This window comes from Somniosus microcephalus, chromosome 26 (assembly GCF_052327205.1).
Source record: "Somniosus microcephalus isolate GS21.2 chromosome 26, FLI_Smic_1.0, whole genome shotgun sequence".
In the NCBI taxonomy this organism is placed as follows: domain Eukaryota; kingdom Metazoa; phylum Chordata; class Chondrichthyes; order Squaliformes; family Somniosidae; genus Somniosus; species Somniosus microcephalus.
In genome coordinates, this window is record NC_141012.1 from 20149052 (window position 1) to 20174640 (window position 25589).

The 25589-nt window shown below is 43.4% G+C and overlaps 1 protein-coding gene across 4 annotated transcripts in view; it reads left to right on the forward strand.

Moving 5' to 3' along the window:
- Positions 1 to 25589, forward strand: part of LOC147100335 (uncharacterized) — a 120957-nt gene that overhangs the window by 38758 nt on the left and 56610 nt on the right. For all 4 annotated transcript variants that reach the window (XM_085967943.1, XM_085967942.1, XM_085967941.1 and 1 more), the window contains 3 exons: positions 9825 to 9944; positions 17466 to 17546; positions 22294 to 22415. In XM_085967943.1, coding sequence (XP_085824069.1) covers positions 9825 to 9944; positions 17466 to 17546; positions 22294 to 22415 — 323 coding nt within the window. The remainder of the gene's footprint in view (positions 1 to 9824; positions 9945 to 17465; positions 17547 to 22293; positions 22416 to 25589) is intronic.

Below are 25589 nucleotides of genomic sequence, written 5' to 3' on the forward strand. Positions count from 1 at the left end.
TGATGCTTGAGAGTTTGATTTTCTTAGTTGTAACATAACTTCTGTGTATCACCGATTCTATGGACTGCAGTTCTTCTTGTCTGTAGCTTCCACCCCCCTCCTCCCAATATTTCAATCAATTTTACAGCATTTGAGCTACTACAGTACTTAGTTTCTAGAGGGAGCAAGCTTATCGTTGAACTGTGTGGTTGTTCAGATTTATAAATGTACCTTGGTATGATCTATACAGATTTAGATTAAAAAAAAGACTTACATTTACATCACGCCTTTCACGACCTCAGGACGTCCCAAAGTGCTTCACAACCAATTAAGTACTTTTGGAGTGCAGTCACTGTTGTAATATAGGAAACGTGGCAGCCAATTTGCGCACAGCAAGATCCCACAAACAGCAATGTGATAACTAGATAATCTGTTTTAGTGATGTTGATTGAGGAATAAATATTAGCCAGGACACCGGGGATAGCCCCCGCTCTTCTTCGAAATAGTGCCATGGGATCTTTTACATCTACCTGAGAGAGCAGACAGGGTTCGGTTTAACGTCTCATCTGAAATACAGCACCTCCGACAGTTAAACACTCCCTCAGTACTGCACTGGAGTGTTAGTCTAGATTTTTGCGCTCAAGTCTTTGGAGTGGGGCTTAAATCCACAACCTTCTGATTCTGAGGCGCGAGTGCCACCAATTGAGCCAAGACTGACGCTGTAGTTTCTGGTTTGATCCCTAGTGTGTGCTGTGTTAGCTAAGATGACTAACACAACAGTGGAGGCATCACATTCAGCCTTACTGTCTCCAGGCTGAGGAAAGGAACATTGTCAAGAGAACATTCTACTGCTGGTTGCAATCCAGTGACTCTTGCATATATCTGGATGCAGGGAAAGGAATATAATCCAGCTTGGCTGTGAGGCCCCCTCTGTGGAATAGCCTACTTACTGACTCACTGTCAAAGCTTGCACTTGGGTGAGGTATTGGAGGACCACTAGCCATACAGTGAAAAGAAAAAAAGAAAGACTTGCATTTATATAGCGCCTTTCATGACCACCGGACATTCCAAAGCACTTTACAGCCAAGGAAGTGTTTTTTTGAAGTGTAGTCACTGTTGTAGGAATGGTAGCGTAGTATGAGCACCTGCCTTTCGGCAAAGAGAGGTACAGGAAACTCTTTTTTAACCGGCACCGACGGGACCGGCGTGGTGCCGGTTTATCAAAAAGTCCGGATTACAGAGAGGTATAGTAAAAGGTACGAGAGCCCCGTACACAGCAACAGATCCAGGCTTCCCTGTTGCTTAGCAACAGGTGCAGGAACCCTGCCACAAGATCCAGGCGTCCCTGTTGCTTAGCAACAGGTGCAGGAACCCCGGTTACACGGCCACAGATCCAGGAACGGCCACTAATATGAAGTAAAACTTAGCTGAACCTACTCCTGAATTTTGCCGGTTAACAGAGATTTCTGGTTATTTAGGTGCCGGTAAATCGAGAGTTTCCTGTAAAGGGCAAAAATCACAAATGGGAAATTGGAGAAAAAAATAGCAGTACACAGTTGTAAGCAGGTTCTTTAGTCTAAAAAAAATTGCAAACGGTTGGCAGGTCTTACTGGCAGCTCAGTGGAGTTTTAAACCGCCAGAATTGTTGGCCCCTTCGCAGGAAAAATAACACATTTGGCAAGTAATTATCAACACCAAGTACTTCAAATGAATCTGATGAGAGAGAAAGTTAAATTTACACTATGCCGTGCATTAAAAATGTGTACTTCATTGACTTAAAACAGAAACTTCAATGTTTAGTTTACTCACAGCTGAGATAATGTTAAGCAGATGCACCAGCTTCACAATTCATCTGTATCATGTATTTCTGTTTCAATGATGAGAATCTTTATTGTGATGGACTTTATATTTATAGTGTATCTCCACCTACACCCCTGACTTTGTTTCTTGAAGGGGACACGCAAGTTCAAAAAAATGCAAAATGAAGAGATTTCTGAATGATGTTTGAAGTGAGGCCAATTGTTTTTCCTCTTAGAGGGCAGTTTAATATTCTGACATTGTCATAGGATTGCTATTGGAAACTTTCCAATGATGTTAGCTTCCCAAAAATTAAACTTCCATTTGTCATGTTGTATTCTTTATCGTGGGTGGTTGTTAATGGTTTTTTTCAGTGATATAGAAAGGACAAAATTATTTCCAATGTATTTGAATGGAGCAATGAAAACCTTGCTATTTCATTTTTAAAATTAAAAAAAAATCCTTCAGTTACCATTACCGATCTAGAATTTTGGGGTGAAGATCAGAGGTCAGCAATGTAAGTGTGCAAAGAGTGCGTTCCCGAAATGACTTAGGCTTCAAATTTTCAATCCTTTTAATAACTGATATAAAATGTAATTTTCTGTTTAAAGATGGCAGGATTAGGACTTCCTCACACCCTCTTTGTCCAGGGGGAAAAAAGGTTGCTACAATTATTGAACACTGCCTAAGACTAAACACACAAAGAAATTCCATGATCCCAGATAAGATCACTGAAGGATTTTTTGAATTTTAAACATGAACATAACATAAGAAATAGGAGCTGGATCGGCCATTTGGCCCTTCAAGCTTGCTCCGCCATTTAACAAGATCATGGCTGATCATCTACCTCAACTTCACCTTCCCGCACAATCCCCAATTCCCTTAATTCACTTCGTTCAAAAATATGTATCGACCTCTGTCTTGAATATACTCAACGACTGAGCATCCACAGGTCTCTGGGGTAGAGAATTCCAAAGATTCACAATGCTTTGAGTGAAGAAATTTCTCCTCATCTCAGTCCTAAATGACCTGCCCCTTATTCTGTGTGACTGTGACCCCGTGTTCTAGATTCCCCAGCCAGGGGGAACATTTTCCCAGCATTAACCCTGTCAAGCCTCATAAGAATTTTATATGTTTCAATTAGATCACTTCTCATTCTTCTAACCTCTACTCAATCTCTCCTTAAGGGTAATCCCCTCATCCTAGGAACCAGTCCAGTGAACTTTCGTTGCACTAGCTCTGAGGCAAGTATGGCCCAGATATTCCAATCGCAGGCCAAGGTCACCCAGGTCCCTCTGAGTGCAAACATTTCCCAGTCTCTCACCATTCAAAAAATATTCTGATTTTTTTGCTATCCATCCTACTAGTTACATCTTCAAAAACAATAGATTTGTCGAGCACGATTTCCCTTTCATAAAACCATGTTGACTCTGCCTAATCATATTATGATTTTCCAAGTGCCCTGTTAACATGTTCCTAATAATATGTCAGGCTAACTGGCCTATAGTTCTCCGTTTTTTCTCTTCCTCCTTTTTTAAATAGCGGGGTTATGTTTGTTACCTTCCAATCCTTGGGGACTGTTCTAGAATCTAGGGAATTCTGGAAGATTAATGCCAGTGCATCCACTATCTCTGCAGCTACCTCTTTTAAAACCCAAGGATGCAGGTTGTCGGGTCCAGGGGATTTGTTGCCACTTAGACCCATTAATTTCTCCAGTACTATGTCTTTACTTATACTGATTTCTTTAAGTTCCTCATTCTCTCGAGACCCTTGGTTCCCCATTATTTCCGGAATTATTTTGTGTCTTCTACCGTGAAGACAGAAATAAAGTATTTGTTTAATGTCTCTGCCATTTCCTTCTTGCCCATTATAATTTCTCCTGTCTCTGCCTCTAATGGGCCTATGTTTACTTTCACTAATCTCTTCCTATTTACATACCTATAGAAATGTTTACAATCTGTTTTTATGTCTCTTGCTAATTTACTCTTGTATTCTTTTTTCTCTTTCCATATCAATTTCTTGGTCCTCCTTTGCTGAATTCTAAAATCCTCCCAATTCTCAGGCTTATTACTCTTTTTGGCAACATTATAAGCCTCTTCCTTTGATCTAATACTATCTTTAACTTTTCTTGTTAGCCATGGTTGGACTACTTTTCCTGTGGGGTTTTTGTGCCTTAAAGAAATGTATATTTGTTGTAAATTATGTATTAATTCTTTAAATGCTAGCCATTGCTTGTCTGCCGTCATAACTTTTAATGTAGTTTCCCAATCTACCTTAACCAACTTGCCCCTCATACCTACGTAGTTTGCTTTGTTTAGCTTGAAGACTTTAGTTTCGGATTTAACTAAATCACTTTCAAACTCAATATAAAATTCTGTCATATTATGGTCACTCTTCCCTAAAGGCCCCTTTACTACAAGGTGATTAATTAACCCTTTCTCATTGCACAATACTAGATCTAAAATAGCCTGTTCCCTAGTTGGTTCCTCAACATACTGATGTAGAAAACTATCTTGTATACATTCCATGAGCTCGTCCTCCACACTATGACTGCAAATTTGGTTTGCCCAGTCTATATGTAGATTAAAGCCCCCCATGATTACTGAATTAACCTTTGTTACATGCACCTCTAATGTCCTGATTTATACTCTGCCCTACATTACACGATTGGGGGCCTATAAACAACTCCCACCAATGTTTTCTGCCCCTTGCTGTTTCTTAGCTCCACCCATCAACCAACTGATTCTACTTCTTGATTTTCTGAGCTAAGATCCTTTCTCTCTACTGTCTTTATCCCACCCTTTATTATCAGGGCTACCCCTCTTCCTTTTCCATTTTGCCTAACTCTTCTAAAAGTTAAGTATGCTGGAATATTTAGTTCCCAATCTTGGTCACTTTGCAACCACGTCTCCATAATAGCTATTAAATCAAACCTATTCATTTCTATCTGAGCTATTAATTCATCTATTTTGTTGCGAATGCTTTGCGCATTCAGATATAGTGCCCTTAGCTTTGACTTTTTTCTATTTTTCCCTGATGTCACCTTAGTCACTGATGCCCTATTATCTTTGTTACTCTCTCTGTCCCTTCCTGACCCACTCTGCTTATTTTTACCCAAAACTCTACTCTGCTCTAGAGCCTTGACATTTCTCTCGCTGCTTTTAAATTTACTCTTTCCTGAATCCTTCCCCTTTCATTTAGTTTAAAGCCCTGACTACGGCCCTACTTATTCGATTCGCCAGGACACTGGTCGCAGCCTGGTTTAAGTGGAGCCCATCCCAACGGAACAGCTCCCTCTTTCCCCAGTACTGGTGCCAGTGCTCCATGAACAGAAACCCCTTCCTCCCACACCACTCTTTTGAGCCACTCATTTAAACCTCTAATCTGTTTGTCCCTATGCCAATTTGCACGTGGCTCGGGTAACAACCCAGAGATTATTACCTTGGAGGTTCTGCTTTTTAATTTGGATTCGAGCTCCTCAAACTCCCTCAACAGAACCTCATTCCTAGTTCTACCTATGTTGTTGGTTCCTACGTGGACCACGACAACTGGATCCTCCCCCTCCCACTCCAAGTTCTTCTCCAGCCACGACGAGATATCCTTAACTCTGGCACCGGGCAGGCAATACAACTTTCGCAACTCCCTGTCGTGGCTGCAAAGAACAGTATCTATTCCCTTGACTATACTGTCCCCTACCACAACTACATTTCTTTTCACTCCCCCCCCCCCCCCCCCCCCCACTTGAATGACCTCCTGCATCATGGTGCCATGGTCAGTTTGCTCATCCACCCTGCAGTCCTTGTTCTCATCCACACAGGTAGCAAGTATCTAATACCTGTTGGTGAAAGACAAGGGCTGAGGCTCCTCCATCATGACATCCTGGGTCCCCATACCTTCCTGACTCAAGGTCACGCCCTCCTGTTCCTGACCATTGACAAACTCTAAAGTACTAAATCTTAAGGGGTGTGACTGTCCCCTGGAACAAAGTGTCCAGGTAACTCTCCCCCTCCCTGATGCCCCGCAATGTCTGCACCTCAGACTCCAGCTCAACAACTCTGAGCTGAAGTTCCTCGAGCTGCAGACACTTACAGCAGATGTGGTTCCCCGGGATCTCGCTGACCTCCACAAACTCCCACATGCTACAGTTACGGCACACCTCCTGTCATGTCTATCTAACCTTTATTTATTTGATTAGTTAATTAATTTTTTTCTCAATTATTTTAGTTTTATTACTTAATTGGTTTATCTAGTTTTAGTTACTAATTTAATAAAGTAAAGTTATAGCAATTTACAGTTTCTTAGCTAGCTTAGACATTAAAGAAAAACTGTAATACTCACCAACCAATCACCTACCTGCTGCCCTGTGATGTCACTCCTTGATTTTTCTGTTTGAACGCTCTTCATAGCGCCACTGATCCCACTCCTTGCTCCATCTTAGACTGGGTATTATGTAACGAGAAAGGATTAATTAGCAATCTTGTTGTACGAGGCCCCTTGGGTCGGAGCGATCATAATATGATCGAATTCTTCATTTAAGATGGAGAATGAAGTCGTTGACTCAGAGACTAGGGTCCTGAATTTAAATAAAGGAAACTACGATGGTCTGAGGCGCGAGTTGGGTAGGATTGATTGGGGACTGTCACTCAAAGGGTTGACGGTGGATAGGCAATGGCAAACATTCAAAGACAGCATGGATGAACTACAGAATTTGTTCATCCCAGTTTGGCATAAAAATAAAACAAAAAAGGTGACTCAACCGTGGCTAACGAGAAATTAGGGATAGCATAAGATCTGAGGAGAGGACATATAAATTGGCTAGAAAAAGCAGTAAACCTGAGGATTGGGAGCAGTTTAGGATTCAACAAAGGAGGACAAAGGGATTAATTAAGAAAGCAAAAATAGAATAGGAGAGTAAGCTTGCATGGAACATAAAAACTGACTGTAAAAGCTTTTATAGATATGTGAAGAGAAAAAGATTGGTGAAGTCAAGCGTAGGTCCCTTGCAGTCAGAATCAGGGGAATTTATAACGGGGAACAAAGAAATGGCAGACCAATTAAATACATATTTTGGCTCTGTCTTCACAAAGGCGGACACAAATGACCTCCCAGAGATGTCGGGGAACATAGGGTCTGATGAAAGGGAGGAATTGAAAGAAATCAGTATTTGTAGGGAAATGGTGTTGGGGAAATTGATGGGATTGAAAGGCCGATAAATCCCCAGGGCCTGATAATCTACATCCTAGGGTATTTAAGGAGGTAGCCCTAAAAATAGTAGATGCATTGCTGATCATCTTCCAACATTCGATAGAATCTGGAACAGTACCCATTGATTGGAGGGTAGCTAATGTTACCCCACTATTCAAAAAAGGTGGTAGAGAGAAAACGGGGAATTACAGACCGGTAAGCCTGACATCGGTAGTGGGGAAAATGCTAGAGTCCATTATAAAAGATGTAATAGCAGAGCACTTGGAAATCAGTGACAGGATCGGACAAAGTCAACATGGATTTACAAAAGGTAAATCGTGCTTGACTAATCTGGAATTTTTTGAGGATGTAACTAGTAAAATAGATAAGGGAGAACCAGTGGATGTGGTGTATTTGGACTTTTAGAAGGCTTTCGATAAGGTCCCGCATAAGAGATTAGCGTGTAAAGTTAAGGCGCATAGGATTGGGGGCAAGGTATTGACTTGGATAGAGAACTGGTTGGCAGACAGAAAGCAAAGAGTTGGAATAAACGGTTCTTTTTCCGAATGGCAGGCAGTGACTAGTGGGGTACCGCAGGGATCGGTCCTTGGACCCCAGCTATTCACAATATATATTAATGATCTAGACAAGGGAACTAGATGTAATATCTCCAAGTTTGCGGACGATACAAAGCTGTGTGTGCTGTGAGGAGGATGCCGAGAAACTACAGGATGATTTGGACAGGTTGGGTGATTGGGCAGAAGCATGGCAGATGCAATATAACGTGGATAAATGTGAGGTTATCCACTTTGGTGGTAAAAACAGGAAAGCAGATTATTATCTGAATGGCAATAGATTGGGAAAAGGGGAAGTGCAACGAGACCTGGGTGTCCTTGTGCACCAGTCGCTGAAGGTAAGCATGCAGGTGCAGCAAGCGGTTAAGAAAGCAAATGGTATGTTGGCCTTCGTAGCGAGAGGGTTTGAGTACAGGTACAAGGATGTCTTGCTGCAGTTGTACAGGGCCTTGGTGAGACCACATCTTGAGTATTGTGTGCAGTTTTGGTCGCCTTATCTGAGGAAGGATGTTCTTGCCATGGAAGGAGTTCAGCGAAGATTCACCAGGCTGATACCTGGGATGGCAGGAATGACGTATGAGGAGAGATTGGGACGATTGGGCTTGTACTCGCTGGAGTTTAGAAGAATGAGAGGGGATCTCATTGAAACTTATAAAATTCTGACAGGACTGGACAGACTAGATGCAGGAAGGATGTTCCCGATGGTCGGGGAGTCCAGAACCAGGGGTCACAGTCTAAGGATAAGGGGAGGCCATTTAGGACAGAAATGAGGAGGAATTTCTTCACCCAGAGAGTGGTGAACCTGTAGAATTCTCTACCACAGACAGCAGTAGAGGCTGATACATTAAATATATTCAAGAAGGAGTTGGATATATTTCTTAAGGCTAAAGGGATCAAGGGGTATGGGGAGAAAGCAGGGACTGGGTACTGAATTTGGATGATCAGCCATGATCGCATTGAATGGCGGAGCAGGCTCGAGGGGCTGAATGGCCTACTCCTGCTCCTATCTTCTATGTTTCTATGAAATAGCAAGGTTTTCATTGCTCCATGCCAATACAGGAGACTTTGGTTTATCTGGAGGTTGTATGTCCGGAAACCTCGATCTACCGGCAGAAATCGGGAGCCGTTTTTTTCTTCTCGTGGCTTTTTTTTCCAACAGTCAGGCTCTGGAAAGTCTCTGAAGCTGTTGCTAAGCTACAGAGATGCTTCCAAGGTACGGGCCGACTGTTTAGAAGCTGTTGCTAAGCAACAGTGTTGTCAGATACGGAGACGAAAACCTCCGTATGCTTCAACATTAACGCTGGTATGTCCGGCAGTTTTGATGGGACGGCAACAGCTCGGTCCCGTCGGTGCCGGATATCACAAAGTTTCCTGTACATTGGAAATGATTTTGTCCTCTCGATATCACTGAAAAAAACCCATCAACAACCACCCATGATAAAGAATACAACATGAAAAGGGGCAGTTTAATTTTTGGGAAGCTAACGTCATTGGATTGCTGGCAGGGAGCATGGGTTGGAGAATCGTACTAACAAGATTGTAACCCTATCTGCCTGCCAGTACATGATTATAATCATTCCAACAGTGGGATGACTGTGAAACTCTCAGATACCCTCTCATCTGCTTCATCATTAGGTGCAATTAACAGAGGGGACCTGACTTCTAGTGTTTTTGATTACTTACAAATTATTTTAAATACCTGAGGAATTATCTTGGAAGAGGTCACTTTTTAAAAAACTTTTTAATTTTGTGAATTCCATTTATCTAGTCGGCCTAGTTTTCTATATCAGTATAGAAAAAGATCTGATCCTCTGAAGTGATTTAAATGCAGCATTTTTAACCTATCTGTATATCACTTTGGCTTTTTTAGCTTGGTAAAGATATACCTCACTTTATAAAGAGTTAGTTCATTAATGTAAAGATTATCAACAAGTTTTTACAGTGGAAAAAAATAGATTATTGTAAAAATGGTCTATTTATAAAAGACTGGCTTATTGCTTTAAACTTTTACACTATATAGTGTATAGTGTTAAATGCACTCAAAATCCATCAGTTTTCAAACTATGCTTTCCATAGAAGTAATTTTGTTTTATTGTTTGTCTTGGCTCAAAAGTCAAGGTTACATTGTAGTCTTTTATTCAAATGGTGGTCCCTGTGATCATTAGACTAATGCTTTTGTAAAATAGAGCAGTTTTCATGAAGGCAAAATAAGAAAGGATCAGTCTCATTATTAGGCCAAATCTGCTTTTTAATCAGTTCAAGTTACTGATGAATTTCTTTGTGTTGCAGGTGGAAGAAAGATCGCTAAAATGCAAACTGAAAGAAGCCTCCGAGGCATTGATGGCGTCTAATTTTAGAAATGCTCAGGAGAACTATTTGAATGCCCTTAAACTAATAAAAGAAAAAAAAGTAAGTTTTATCGTCAGAACTTAAAATACTACTTGTTTCGATGTTATGAAATATCCCTCATTAGGCCATGCAGACTGGAGGATTTCCTATAAAACTCTTACAATTTGACTTTATCTTCCAATTGAGTGATAAAATTACTTCCTTTCACCAGATTTTTTAAATTTAAAACATTTGTCTTCCCTTCAGTCACGTGCACTTAAAAATAACAAGAATCATGTGGAACTGTTGTATATTTTTTGAGAGACCAAAGTAAAATGAATAGATAATGGCAGACACTTACCTTTATTGGGAAACATTCACCATCGGTCTGTAGATGGTAACACACCACCATATTTTAGCTGCCTAAGTAAAGGTAGTTGACCCAGTCCAAGGCTAAATAAGAAGTCTTCATGTGTATAAATTTGTTGAGAAATGTTACGCGATTGCTCAATGAACAAATATATGTTGCTACTGAATGTGAGCTTTTCTCGGGTTTAATTACTGTGGGCGAACATTGTATTTTTACATCAAATTCCTTTGAAAAGGCAACAGATGTTTTCAAGTATTGTACTTTTTGCTGTATTAGAGTCACTGTATCTTTCGTTACCAATATACAGTATAGAGACACAAAAGTTATTTAATCCACTGTGTATTTTTCTTGCCGTAGATTACAGTGTGCAGTTTCAGAAGTTAGCAAATCCTAACTGTACCTTTCATACAGCCAAGTATGGTCTGTCTTTCAGTGATGCTAAAGTTCAATCCTACTATGTATCCAATTGCACGACTTGTACTTTGGATCAGTGTGCATGTTTCTAATACAACAGCAAAATACGGATGCTGGAAATCTGAAATAACAACAGAAAATGCTGGTAACACTCAGCAGGTCAGGCAGCATCCATGGAGAGAGAAACAAAGTTAACAACCTGTTTCCAGCATTTTCTGTTATTGCATGTTTCTAATATTTGCAATGTTGAAACTGGCCCTTTAATCCATTTTATGTATGAAGTCTAGTTTCAGTCTAGACTATCACTGCAATCAGTAACCCGCATTTTTCCTCAAACGACCTGGGTTATATGCTCCTGAGGATGCTTGCAAGTAGGGTTGCAAAATTCTGGGAATTTTTAAAAGAGGAAACTTTCCATGGGAATTTTGGGAATTTATGGGAATTTTGAGTTTTTTGCACACTGATAGTTTTTGTCTCTGACCCTTGTATTATCTTTGTCGTCAAAATAGACATACTGTTCCATACAAATAAAAACAGACTTTCAAAACTTTATTTAGGTTATCATTTTGAACTTTATTGAACCCCCACAAAAAAGACCCATCTAAAATAGAATAAAAAGAGCGTCAGCTTATTTAGCCTGTAATTTGTCCTTATTTTGTCCCTTTGAGTCTTCTACTCATGAGTCAGAATTCTGAGTCTTCTACTCCTCATTGCTCCTCCTGATTCTCTGACTCTGGCTCTGACGTGTCCATTTCCTCCTCTGTGTCACTGTCTAGCTGTGTGGTGGACACTTCTGCATCTGGCTCAATAAGTTGTAGGTTCGCCCGGATAGCCACCAGTTTCTCCACTTCCTTGTTAGTCAGCCTGTTGCGCACCTTTGTATGCGTATTCCCAAAAAGTGACCAGTTTCGTTCAGAGGCCGCTGATGAAGGTGGGATTTGGAGTATCACCGATGCAATGGGTGACAGGGCCTCAGATGCACAAAGTCCCTTCCACCAGGTATGTGCACTGATACGCTTGCATGATTCCCATATCCCATCCCCATCCAAAGACCTTGCTTGGTAGAGAACTTTGCCAGACTTCCCAGAACTTTGACCACATCCAGATTGAGGTGGCGTGAGAGGGTAGAAATCACACTGTAAGCGCTGTTGATCTGTTCTCCAGAAAGCATTGGTCTCCCAACATGCTTTGGGTCCAGCACGTATGCTGCAGCATGAATCGGCTTGACACAAAATTCTTGACGCGTCTGTATGAATTGAACAATTGCCTTCTCCTCTGCTTTGAGCAGCAGGGATGTGGGTAGGGCAATGCTGATTTGTTCTTTTAAATCAGCAAAAAGCCTGAGCACATCTGACAAGACAGCGTCATCTCCTTCAATATGGGCAATTGCAGATGCTGCTGGTGAGAGTAGTTTAAGGCTGCTAACCACTCCCAAAACACATCATCCAGCAGTATTTTCTTGATGGTGGTTTCCATATCCCCAGACTGGGACAGACCTGTACCCACCAGTACTGTACCCCAGTGTTATACAGTGACAGACCTGTACCCACCAGTACTGTACCCCAGTGATATACAGTGACAGATCTGTACCCACCAGTACTGTACCCCAGTGTTATACAGTGACAGACCTGTACCCACCAGTACTGTACCCCAGTGATATACAATGACAGACCTGTACCCACCAGTACTGTACCCCAGTATTATACAGTGACAGGCCTGTACCCACCAGTACTGTACCCCAGTGTTATACAGTGACAGACCTGTACCCTAGTGATATACAGTGACAGACCTGTACCCACCAGTACTGTACCCCAGTGTTATACAGTGACAGGCCTGTACCCACCAGTACTGTACCCCAGTGTTATACAGTGACAGACCTGTACCCACCAGTACTGTACCCCAGTGTTATACAGTGACAGACCTGTACCCACCAGTACTGTACCCCAGTGTTATACAGTGACAGGCCTGTACCCACCAGTACTGTACCCCAGTGTTATACAGTGACAGACCTGTACCCACCAGTACTGTACCCCAGTGTTATACAGTGACAGACCTGTACCCACCAGTACTTTTCCCCAGTGTTATACAGTGACAGACCTGTACCCACCAGTACTGGGGTACAGTACTGGTGGGTACAGGTCTGTCACTGTATAACACTGGGGTACAGTACTGGTGGGAAAGAAATACAAAAAAACAATATTATGCTTGCATGTGCTTTATTGGGCAAAATTCCCAAGCTAAACTTCCCGTGGAAAATTTCCGGAAATTTCCCGGATACTTTCCACCCCTTCGCAACCCTACTTGCAAGGAAGCAAAGTCTTTTTGATAAAAATGGACTGAAACATTGACCCATTGCTGAACTGTTTCTTCCCACAGAATCTTAAATTGGAGTTGATTTAATTAAAAAAATTATGATGTGTGTAGACAAATTTAACTTCAAAATAATTTTTTTTTTGTTGCATTTTATTGAAATTACTTGATCTGTGATATTGCGCATAGACAAAAAAGTGTATGTCACTCTGCTGGTGTCGCTAATTCTTTCTGGCTGTCTTTCACTCTTGCTATGCTTTCAAATGCTTTCTAGCTGAATTCCCCTTTGTCTCTAACTCATTAGTCATTCATTCTGCCACCATCTGCGTATGCCCCACTCTAGGCTTCAAATCTGTTCCTTTACTGCTTTACTCAATTTATATGTTTTACTTTTTTTAAAGCACATTTTATGCAAAGGAATGACAGCCAGCGCTTCAGAGGCGGGTACTGAGACTAGATGGGAAGAGGTGCCATCTGTGTGGGTGAACGAGAAACTTGGGGAGGAACTAGGGCTGGGATGGAGTTGAAAAGAGGAACACAGAGGGAAGAATCTTATGGATAGAATAAATAGAAGAGGAATTCCCTTGGAGGGATCTATATTGTGGGCAAATCACAGGTTGGGAGGGAGTAGGAATACTTTGATCTTGACATTGGATCTGAGAAGGAGAGCATAGGCATGAGGCAACATGGGTGAGAGAGGAGCAGTCACCTGGGAGTGGAGCAATTGGACATGGAGCAGAGTATGGAGTGTGCAGGCTTGAGCAATGGATTCTGGGCCAGAGAGTAGAGCAATTGGATTAGTCGAGTCTGGAGGTGGCAGAGACATAGAAGAGGCTTTCAGCAGCAGATAGGCTGATTATAGGGGTGGAAGTAGGCAATATTACGGAGGTGGAAGTGGGCAATCTTAGTAATGAAGAGGATATGAGGTTTTGCACCAAGCCCTGCTTAGCTATCACCCCTGCCCTTGCTAACCTACTTTGGCTCCCGGTCTCTCAATGCCTCCAATTTTAAAACTTTCATCCTCATGTTTAAATCCCTTCATAGCTTCAACCCCTGCCCCCCTCCCCCCCCCCCCCCCCCAAATCTCATCTCTAACCTCCTGCAGCCTGGCAACCAAACCCCCCCCCCCCCGCCCCCCAACAAACTCTTTGTTCCTCCAACTCTGGCCTTTTGTTCATCCCCACCCCCACCTCCAACCCTTGCACCAACATTGGTGGCCATACCTTCTCCTGCCTAGGCCCCATGCTCTGTAATTCGCTGCCTGAGCTCTTATGCCTCTCCTTCCCTTTCTTCCTTGAAGACTTTCATTAAAACCCACCTCTGACCAAGCTTTAGGACAACCCATCTAATATCTCCTCCTTTGGCTTGGCGTTCATTTATTTCTGATTACACCATGGTGAAACACCTTGGGACGTTTTTCTGTGTTAAAAGAGTTATATAAATGCAAGTTGTTTGTTAGTACAGCTGAACTTAGGGAGAGCAGGAGGCCTGTTTGGATAACTTGAGGCAAGGGGGACTGTGGGGAGCATCAAACAGCTCAGCTTTACAGAGATTTTGTGCTGCATTGTGCACTTGTTCAGATTTACCAATCTTTAGATGTTTGTTAGGCAAGAGTATTAAAGGTTTTGGAACCAATGTAGGTAGCTGGAGTAAGATACAGATGAACTATGATCTAATTGAATGGCGGAACACATTTGAGAGGCTGAATGGCCTTCTGTTCCTGTGTTCTGAATTCTGACAGTTAAAATTTAACATCAAGATTGAGGGTGTGAGCTTGTGAGTGGGAGCTGCAGAGCTTTTAGTGGAAAGTCTCAGTGGAAGACACTGTAGGAATGGGCTCGTCGGTGCAGAGCCTGAATAGTTGGATAACAGTGTCTCTTTGGGGAGGCAACAGGATTCCCCCGGGGGCAGGTGCGTGTGGGCAAATCCAGGAGGAGTTAGACAGTCAGCCTTAGGGGGCTCCCAGGCTGAGAAATCAAGGGGAAGAGTCGGCAGTCACCACCCATTGCTGTATAAAAATAAATCTACCCCTCCCCATGGGCTTCCAAAGGATCAGTGGAATCGTAAATAATGACATTCAGCGACATGCTAACTGGTGGAATAGGTATGTGGCTTCTACAGACCATTCCGATCAGTAGGTTGAGTCATGGGTTTCTTTGTGTATTCTCTAACTGACCGTCTGATATCAAAACCTGGATGAACCAAAATTTGCCTTTGGCTCCCCACCTTAAAGATCTACATTTTACCCTTCCTCCTGCTCAACATCCACTGTTTGGAGCGTTATAGAAATGCAAGATTGTCTTTTTGTAGAAGCTCAATGATTTTAATAATATGGATGTCAGTGGAAGCACAGCGTTGAAGTGTTGGCCTGAATTAACTATAAGAGATTTGTGCAGGTTTTTTTTTTACAAAAGTTGTACAGGAAACTTTGTGCTATCCGGCACCGATGGGACCGAGCTGTTGCCGTTCCCTCAAAACTGCCGGACACTCCAGCTCTAATGTTGAAAGATACGGAGCTCCGTATCTGTCAACAAACCCTGTTGCTTAACAGCTTCTAAACAGTCCAAGCGTCTCTGTAGCTTAGCAACAGCTTCAGCAGACATTGCAGAGCTTGACTGTTGAGGAAAAAAGTAACGAGAAGAAAAAAAACCTAACGAAAACGGCTTCTGATTTTTGCCGGTGGCTCGAACATTTCGGACAGTTAGCCTCCGGATAACACAAAGGCCTAGAAATTCAGTAAGGCGCTGCCAGCTTTGCGGCCAGTTACCGCCCAAAGAGGGCTTCTGCGCCAATAGAGGAGGTTGCGCTGATATTGAGCTCGGCGGTAATGGCGGCGGTAGCCGGTAGCGCTGCGCTGGCACCGATGACGTCATCGGTGTGCGCAGTGCCCCGATGCCGGCCCGACGCCCATATTCAGTTGCCGCCGCCTCCTCCGTGGCGGCCGCTACTAACATCCGGAGACCAGGGCCTTACTGCAGCCTTAGTGGGGCGCATAAAGGTGGAGGTGCGGCCGGCCGCTTTTTCGGCGGCCGCATGCCCGCACCTCCTTCCCCGGCCTCCTCCACCACCCCCCCCCCCGGCGGCATTGCCGGCTGCTTTCCGCGAGCCCGGCACTTCTCCATGGTGCCGGGCTCATTTGCCGGCACAATCCAGCGGCGATCTCCCCGTTGCAGGCACCTCCACCTTAAGAGAAGGAGGAGGCCTGCAGTACCGCAGCCTGCCGCACCGCATCGGGTGTCGCAGCGGCACCTAGAGCGCTGAAATTCAGTTTCAGTGCCCCAAGCGGGGGCGGGCACACCCTGGAATAGCGCCCGGTTCCGACTCGGGGCGCAAAAACTGAATATCTGACGGTCGCAGCTGGCTCCGCGCCCAGCACTAACTTTTGGGCGCTAGCCAGCTGGCGGGGCCATAGTGAATTTCTAGGCCAAAGTTTCCTGTACTTCATTTTTTAAGCCAACACAATAGGGGAGACGATTCCGGGAAAGGGTGGATGCATTGGGACCTGTGGTTATGTAGCATTACATGATGCCATAAATATCTTTGGCTGCTGTGACTTTTTATGGAAACGCACATTTTTGTAATGTGGTGTAATTATTTTTCTGTTTGGAGTTAAATTTTAAAGACATTTTTGAAGTTTTTTGAGTTAATGGTATGTGTTGTGTCTGAGTGTACAAATGCTGTAATTTTTAGCATATGATGTCTTGTGGGCATTGTTCCCATTTGGATATGATACTGATCATTTTTCAGAAATTAAAAAAATGATCAGTCTCTGATCAAGAAGATGTTCTTTGAACAACATTACTTCTGATCCCTCCATGTCACATTAATTACATAGGATATACGGCACAGAAACAGGCCATTCAGCCCAACCAGTCCATGCTGATGTTTATGCTCCACTCGAGCCTCTTCCCGTCTTTCCTCATCTAACTCTATCAGCATGACCCTCTATTCCCTTCTCCCTCATATGCTTATCTAACTGCCCCTTAAATGCATCTATACTATTCGCTTCAACCACTCCCTGTGGTAGCGAGTTCCACATTCTCACCACTCTCTGGGTAAAGACGTTTCTTCTGAATTCCCTATTGGATTTCTTGGTGACTATCTTATATTGATGGCCTCTAGTTCTGCTCTTCCCCACAAGTGGAAACACTCTCTGGATCTGCTCTAGCAAAACCTTTCATAATTTTAAAGACCTCTATTAGGGCACCCCTCAGCTGTCTCTTGAGACCCAGCCTGTTCATCCTTTCCTGATAGGTATACCCTCGCATTTCTGGTATCATCCTTGTAAATCTTCTCTGCACCCTCTCCAGTGCCTCTATATCCTTTTTATAATCTGGCGACCAGAATTGTACGCAGTGTATACCAGTGTGCTGCACTACTTGTTTAGTTAATTGAAATATGTTTCTGGTATTGTATATTTAACTGTAGGTATGGACTGGTAAACTACTATACCTACCGGGTATTGGATTTTGGACTGTTTATTAATTGCAATTGATTTTCTGTTACAGGTGTATAACTTGACCACTATGGAGTACATTCTTATCGAGTATGCCTGTGGATTGTCATTTCTAGGAAACAATTTAATTCAGGTATGTACTTTATTTCCTTGCTGAAAGTGGTGAGGGTCTAGTCATTAAACCCCTTTTTAAAAAAAAAAAACGAATTTTCCTGATGGCCTACTGGACAAGGGGGATCCCAGTGTAGCATTATGGTGTGTAGCTTGGCAGGTCCCAGATTTGATTCCTGGTATGTTCTGACTCTGCATCACCCAGCTTGTATGTCAGCGTTGGGTGAGGCGAGAATTCGGGTTTGCCACAATGCCCTCCATGGTCGAATGGCCTACTGACACTCACTGTCTTGGCTCCCACATAAAGAGTGACCACGTGGGTGAGGTACCACTGTCTTAATGAGAGATGGGGAGGAAATTGGCCTCCTCAAAAAATCCATTAAGGTTGTCCCTAGTGCACTGACAAACCCGAACCTGTTCAATGATGATCCTTTAAAAAAAAAAAATATCAAGCAACAGGGCTCTCCTGATGGACTACGGAGTTTAACCCATTGTACCGTCCTCCCTACGTGTATGTGTCTGTATGCAGTTAGACAGCCAGCCAAACTCCTTTCAATAACGACATGGGAGTCAGGATGTAGCGTCCAAGCTCCGGTGTTTAATGATGCCACACTTGCATGAGATCAATGAAACAATACAAATCAGTTGTATTGGGTTGGAGTAAAACTGAGAAAGAAAAAAGAAAGAAATGCACCTTGTTACATACATGAGATATAACTAACATCTAAACATGAATATGTAATGAAACCATTCAACTCACAGGCAATGCTTTCGAAGGCGTAACAATGTAAGATTACAGCAGATTAACTTGCAGCACACTTCATACTGATGTGACCTCTTTGTTTGCTTATCACTATACTACTTCCTGTTCCTGTTGAGTGACCCTACTGGCCATTACCATCTACTGCCACCTACTGGCGGCAACAAAACGTAACACCTGCAATTATAAGGCAGAACACCCATTGTTAGCCAACATGCACACTAGGAGGGCTCGATTACCTGTGCTAAGTTAGCTGACGTTGACTTGGGAAGTAAGAAAGGTGGAATGGTAATTGGCCTCAGCATCCCTGGGTTTGGTTAGGATAATCAATAGGGTTCCCTCTTATCATTATCCAACAGCTGCTGCTGGAAGTGTGTTGGCATTTTGAGTCGGAACAGGGTCAGGCTCAGCTGTGTTGCCATATGATGAATTAGTCTGTCAGCACTCACTGTGGAGTCTTACACATGAAGAATGTAGGTGTGGGTGAGGGACTGTAGACTGTAAAGGAAAAAAAATCAAAGACTATAAATTTTAATTTCATATCTTACATTTATTTTTCCTCCGAGTGCTGATGAACTCATCTGAAGGAGGGATAGACTTGCACTTACTGTGTTCCATCTGTACTGTGACTTACTCATGGAGTTTCCTTCTTCAATTCCAAGTATTATTTCAATAAACTAATCTTCAATTTTGATTTTAACTTGATGGTGAATGTTCTTTGGGTAACTGCCAAAAATCAAAAGTACTCAAATGTAAAAAGATGGATCTCTGTATAGTTAAGCTCGGAGCATAACTGTGGATATATATATCTGCCGCTTCGTATGGCAGCGTTACGCTGAACTATCATACCCGTGGTCTTCAATAGGTTAAGCACAAGATTTCTTTAGCAGCTTTAGGAAGCCTTCACGATGGATCCACCACAGAAAATGGCCTTACATTTTCTACTGTAATGTAAAGTAACAAAATAAGGACAAGCAAATACCACAGATTTTATTATACATTAGTTTGTAAGATTGTCATTATAATATCTGCTAGAGCTGAATGATTTGTACATTTGTGATGTCTTGGACTACTTCCAATTGCCTAAAGGGGTCGGAGAGGAATGTTTTCCCCCTATTCGGCCTGGGTTTTCATCTTTTTTTTGCCTCCCAGGAAATTACATGACTCTGGCTGGGGAGTGTCAGTATTGAGGCTGGACGGACCAGTGTGTCTTTTCATGTCCATGATTTTCATTGGTTCACATTGGTCTTTGATCAGCAGTCTTTGACCTTTGGTCTTTGATGAGTTAGCTGCTCTCAGCAAGGCAGCGGTGAGGATCTAAAATTGATCCAAGCACCCCTGGATTAGGGATGGGGGAAAAATATCGGTCAGAGTTCTTGCTTCTAGTTGCTGACTCTGCTGGAAGTGCACCCGTGGTTAAATAGCCTGCTTAATGCTCACTGTCAAACCTCACATAGATAATGATCACTTAAGCACCAACCGTATCACAGCAATATGTCAGTGTCTGCACAAGAGACTAGAAACTGAGAAAATTGATGAGCAAAAGGAACTGCTGAGAACAATGCTGGGCCCAAGTTACATTGTTGGCTCTTTGGGGAAAGCAGATGCTGTTGAATTTTACGTTAAGGGAGCCAATAGAAAGGAACAAAAGGAAATTCCATCTGATCTATTTAAAATTCATTTTGCACTTGCAGCAGTTACACAGCAGCTGGTGTGAAGCTGACTCAATGTAACAATACTTTCTGGAAATTATTTTGAGCCACTTGCCTAAATGCAATTCAGATTATTTCAAGTTTGTGTTGCACGATACAATTTACATTGATGTAAAGCTAAAACCACTTCACTTTAAGCCTGTAGTATAGTCGGTGTCTAAATGCTACAATCTGTCCCTAATCGTTAGTGTATTGTGCAATAATTTATATCTAATTGCTCCCGATGACCTATCCATCACTTGCACGTTATTGTGATTACATCAACCTGGTTGATTTGCATGTGGGCTTGAATATTTGACTCTGGTTTTTTTAAATGTAGTTTTAATTTGTGAGCCAAATGTCTTTTGCTGTAGTCCATGATATCGACAGTGTTTAAATTTCAATAACATTGTAGAGCTACTGAGTAAAAATGAGCTTTCTGATATAAAGAATTGTTTGTGTTGCGTAATCTAGAATTGCTAATGTTCTTGCATAATTTTCAGACATTTGAATGTGTCTTGGCCTATCAGCCACAAAATTTACTTGTCAGCTAACTTCCTAAGTAACTTTCTGTGTAGTCATGATGGAAATGAACAGTGCTGTTTTGTCATACTATCGGAGACTCTCGGCGTTGATCTTGCCAAGCAATTCTAGCAAATCAAGTGATTTGTATTTCAGGCAAAGGTGAAAATTATCCTCCGATGAAATTCTACCTGCTTATCTGGACCTGAGCTTCAGTCGGCATGCATACTGTAATGTGAATTTTCCATTTCTCATACCAGCCATTCTCGTGGTGTAAGTGAGAGTGGTTAATTCTCCGCAATTTGTACTGCGAGCTTGCGTCCACCAGGAACTGGATTGAGACCGGCCAAACGTCGATCAGTTTGAGAGAAAATTCCACCCATCGGTGTTTCCTAGATTTGAACCCAATTTGTGGAGGTGAAAAGGCTTGTGTTCTAGCCACTGTGTCCCGATAACTGAACCGTTTTGGTAATTTTGTTGTTCTATTGTGTGAAATTGGCCACTTATTGGATATTTGTAGGAAACCAGAGACTGAGTGCTATTTACACAGTCCAGTATCACGCCTTGAATATGAGTTCTTCAAACGCAATCGGATTTTTAATTTTTCCTAACATACTTTTTCCTTCAATTTTCTAAAGGTGCTGATTCAGTTACTCTGGTACAGTACTGGGAGTATAGCACCCTTCTGGTTCTTTACCCAAGTGACCATTTTATACCTGTGACTCAGGCTACTTGACCATTGGTGGGCATCACAACCAAACCCAATTTTGTTCTCACCAAAAGAAGGAACAAACTTGCATTTGTATAGTGCCTTTCACAACCTCGGGAAGTTCCAAAGTGCTTTACAGCCAATTAAGTACTTTTGAAGGCTAGTCATTGTTGTAATGTAGGAAAAGTGGCAGCCAATCTGCGCATAACCAGCTCCCACAAACAATAATGTGATCATGAACAGATAATCTGTTTTAGTGATGTTGGTTGAGTGATAAATATTGGCTAAGACTGCTTTTCTTCAAAATAGTACCATGGGATCTTTTAGTCTACCTGATAGGGCAGATGGTTTAACACCTCATCCAAAAGAGTGCACCTTCAACAGTGCAGCACTCCCTCAATACTGCACTGAAGTGTCAGCCTAGATTATGTGTTCAAGCCTGTGGAGTGGGACTTGAACCCACCACCTGCTGACTCCGAGGCGAGAGTACTACCCACTGAGCCATGGAATTGGATGCATTTGCAGTTTTTCCAATGAGGATTATTTGAGGCCAGAGATTTTCCCACAGGAAAAATACATTTCTGCATTTTGTTAAATGTTTGTTGTGGGAGTAATTATTTGACCTCATTTTTAAGAACATTTTGTAAAAAAACAATTTTGTTTTAAGAAGCTGTAAACTATAAAGAATCACTAAAACACATTTTTAAAATTGGAAAATCAAACAATAACCAGGAGAGGGGCGCTACTGAATTTTTGGTCGACCGAATGAGTTGTCGTTCAGATTTTTTTCAGTAGGGTCGCTCCAACTATAGTTTAATGTCTCATTTCCATTATTGACCACTGGAAGAAAAAATATTCTGCTTACCAGTCAGGAAAAGATCCAATCTGGACCGCTGCATCGTCGGACAAGTGGAGCTTGTTAATGGGTTTAAAATATTGGTTAAAAATATATTTAAAACAGTTTTTTAAAGGTATTGCAATTAAAATATTGAGTAAAATTATATAGCTATCTCGTAATAGAGCATATGATATGAAGTTGAAGGGGAAACGTGTGAAATTTTTTCCCCGAATTTTTTTGTCTTCATAGGATATTTTGGAGGCTGAGCGACACTTTATGAAAATTCTTGACGAGTTCAAGGACGAAGATTCTGGTCACTTCAACTGCCTCTCATATTATGGTCTAAGCCGAGTCTACCTCAAATGGAATAGGTAATACAGCTGTAATTGCTTTCATCACTTCAGTTAGTGAAGGATGATTATTGCTTTTAACTTATTCATCCATTTTGTGAACCGAAAGCTGCCCATGTTAAGCAGTGAACATTATTTTTCTTTCTATTCTTTGTCTATACACATGTGGATAGCGCATACCCTGATGGAACAAGTTTTTCATTAAAGCTATTTATAACACTAGAGAAGACCACATATTTTACAAAGAAAAAATGCACCTTGCTGCTGTGTATTTTGAAGTTTTGTATCATAGCTTGGAGAGGAGGCTGTGGTTCGTATCAGCCATGAAAGATTGAGCTTGAATGGAAAAGCTTCCTTCCAAATTTCCTCATTCTATTTTGAAGATGGTGACTCATCATGTTGGCGCACAGTTCCATAAGCACCAGGTGCCATCACGCAAGTGCTATTCTTTATCTGTGATATGAGCATGTGCAGACAATTTAATTGTAGGGAGCATCACAGCTGGGCATGATCCAGCCTTATTTGATGACTGCACATGCACACTTTCCAGCAGCAGTCACTGGATAGTGATGGGACCAGGATACCTGGCTGATTTTTATTCCTCCCTTCTTAATGCCTGGGTGGTGAGGTAAATTGTTGTATTATACGATCATCCTGACCGAGATCAGCTAAATCAGCGCAAACCAGGCATAGAATCTTGGATTTTCCTTTTTCTGTATTGCTCAATTCCACTGTTGGAAGGGAAGTTGGCAATGATGATGTTCCCATGCACCTGCTGGTCTTGTTCTTCTAGGTGGTGGACGTTGCAGGTTTTGGAGGTGCTGCCGAAGAAGCTTTGGCGAGTGGCTGCCGTGCATCCTGTAGATAGTATACTTTATAGCCATGGTACGCTGATGGTGGAGGGGTGGATGTTCAGGCTAGTGGACGAGGTACCAATTAAGCAGACTTTTTTGTCTTGGATGGTGTTGAGCTTCTTGAGTGTTGTTGCAGCTGCAGTCATCCAGGCAAGTTGAGAGTTGACAATCACACCTGAATTGTGCCTTGTGGGTGATGGAGAGGCTTTGGGGAGTGTGGTGTGCTGTTGTGATTAAGGATGGAATTATGGGGAGAGGGGTAATTTTAGGAAGTTGGGCCTAGAAATTCAGTTGGGCGCGCCAGCCGTTAGCGCCTTAGGAGGAGTAGATCTCGAGCGCTAGGCGCTTATCGCCCGGGCGCAGCGCGATCTGCGCCTCTCCCCAACTTCAGGACACATTTAGCGCCGGCGCAAAGTCTTAGCGCGCGCCCTGCTGCTCGCGCAGATCATGACGTCATTTAATAGTGCAACGCCCTTTGTGCGCCCCAAACCGGAACTTCACTCGCGCCGGCCCATTGTGCGCCGGGCGGCCTGAGCGACTGTGAAGTGGAACGGTACACAGGCCAGCCGGGCCGCGAGGAGCGCAAATTAAAGGGCACTTACCCAGCAGTATAAAGGCCAGCCATTTTGCAGCATTCACTCTTGTGCAACGGTTTTTTGGACAGAGACCAAGGAGGAGAGTTTACTGGTTTGGACCAACACTTGGACAGGTATTTTTGGCTCAGGCCAGAGCTTACCAATTATCTTTGCCTTCATTCAGAGCTCCGTGTTTGCCAGCATATAATGGGGGCTGCATTGGGTGGCAACGCTGAATTTCAGCCTTATGCCAGAAGGGCTTACAGACGCCGTGAGAGAGTGGCAGCCCTGGCTAGACGCAGAGGGGGCAACAGGCGTCGCCAACTGAGGCCTTACCCACCCAGGGTATACCGCCAGCAGACCTCCTATCTGACCATGTCTGCCGCGATGTGTGTTAGGCTGCGATTCCGAAGGGAGGTGGTTGCAGACATCTGCCGGCTGCTTCAGAGAGATCTGCAGCCACAGCTGATGCGCAGGACGTCTCTGTCGGTGGCAGTGAAGGTGACGGTGGCTCTCAACTTCTATGCCTCCGGCTCCTTCCAATCCGCTACTGGGGACATCGCTAACATCTCCCAGTTCGCCGTGCATTGCTGCATCCGCCAGGTGACCGAAGCCCTTTTCAGAAGGAGACATCAATTCATCTCCTTCCCCATGACCCTGGACAAGCAGCAGCAGCGTGCAGTGGGGTTTGCAAGAATAGCGGGCTTCCCCATGGTGCAGGGCGCCATTGACTGCACGCATGTGGCTTTGCGGGCACCTCTTGAGCATGCCGAGGAGTACCGCAACCGGAAGGGCTACCATTCCCTCAATGTACAGCTGGTGTGTGACCACAGGCAGCGCATCCTAGCTGTCAATGCTCGCTTTCCAGGCAGCAGCCACGATGCCTTTATCCTGCGACAGACAACTGTGGCTGACATGTTCCAGGCACAGCCTCCCCCAAGAGGATGGCTTATCGGGGACAAAGGCTATCCTTTGTGTACCTGGCTCATGACCCCACTCCGTGCGCCCACGACCCCTGCTGAAGAGGCATACAACGAGAGCCATCAAGCGACGAGGAACCTCATAGAACAAACAATCGGCGTGCTCAAGCAACGGTTCCGCTGTCTCGATCGCTCCGGGGGAGCCCTCCAGTATTCGCAGGATCGAGTCTCCCAATTCGTCATCGTTTGCTGCATGCTGCACAACCTGGCTATCCGCAGGACTCGGGCACTGCCACCTCACGTTGGACCACCACCTCAGGAGGAGGAGCATGAGGACGACGAGGACGAGGAGTACCAGCCCAGGAGGGACGCACAAGGTCCAAGGGCCGCCCGTCGTCGGCTTATTGAACGTCACTTCTAGGCCCCCTGTCAGGGAATGGCTTGTGCCAATGATAGAACATGATTGCAGCCGCTCCGCAAGCCCTCAGCCGGTTAAGGCAACAAACACTTCAAAGATCAAACATGGACAATGTGAATAAATAAAATGCTTTATTGTACAAACTCTGGGCCCTTCCCACATGAAAACCAAAAACAGACGAAACCCCCAAAAAACACTCAAACACATTACTCGCTCCCACAACCTGGAGAGGATTAACAAAATAGGGCAACTAAAATGGCCGTCATTCTCGGCCTTCGTCAGAAACAAACATCACATCATCGGCCTTCAAAAAACAAACATCCAATTCTCGGCCTCAAGAAACAAACACAAATGGCCACACATTCGACTATTTGGCCCGCTAGGGCGATGCCTTGGCCATCTTTGGATGGCCCCTGCCCGCCCTGCTG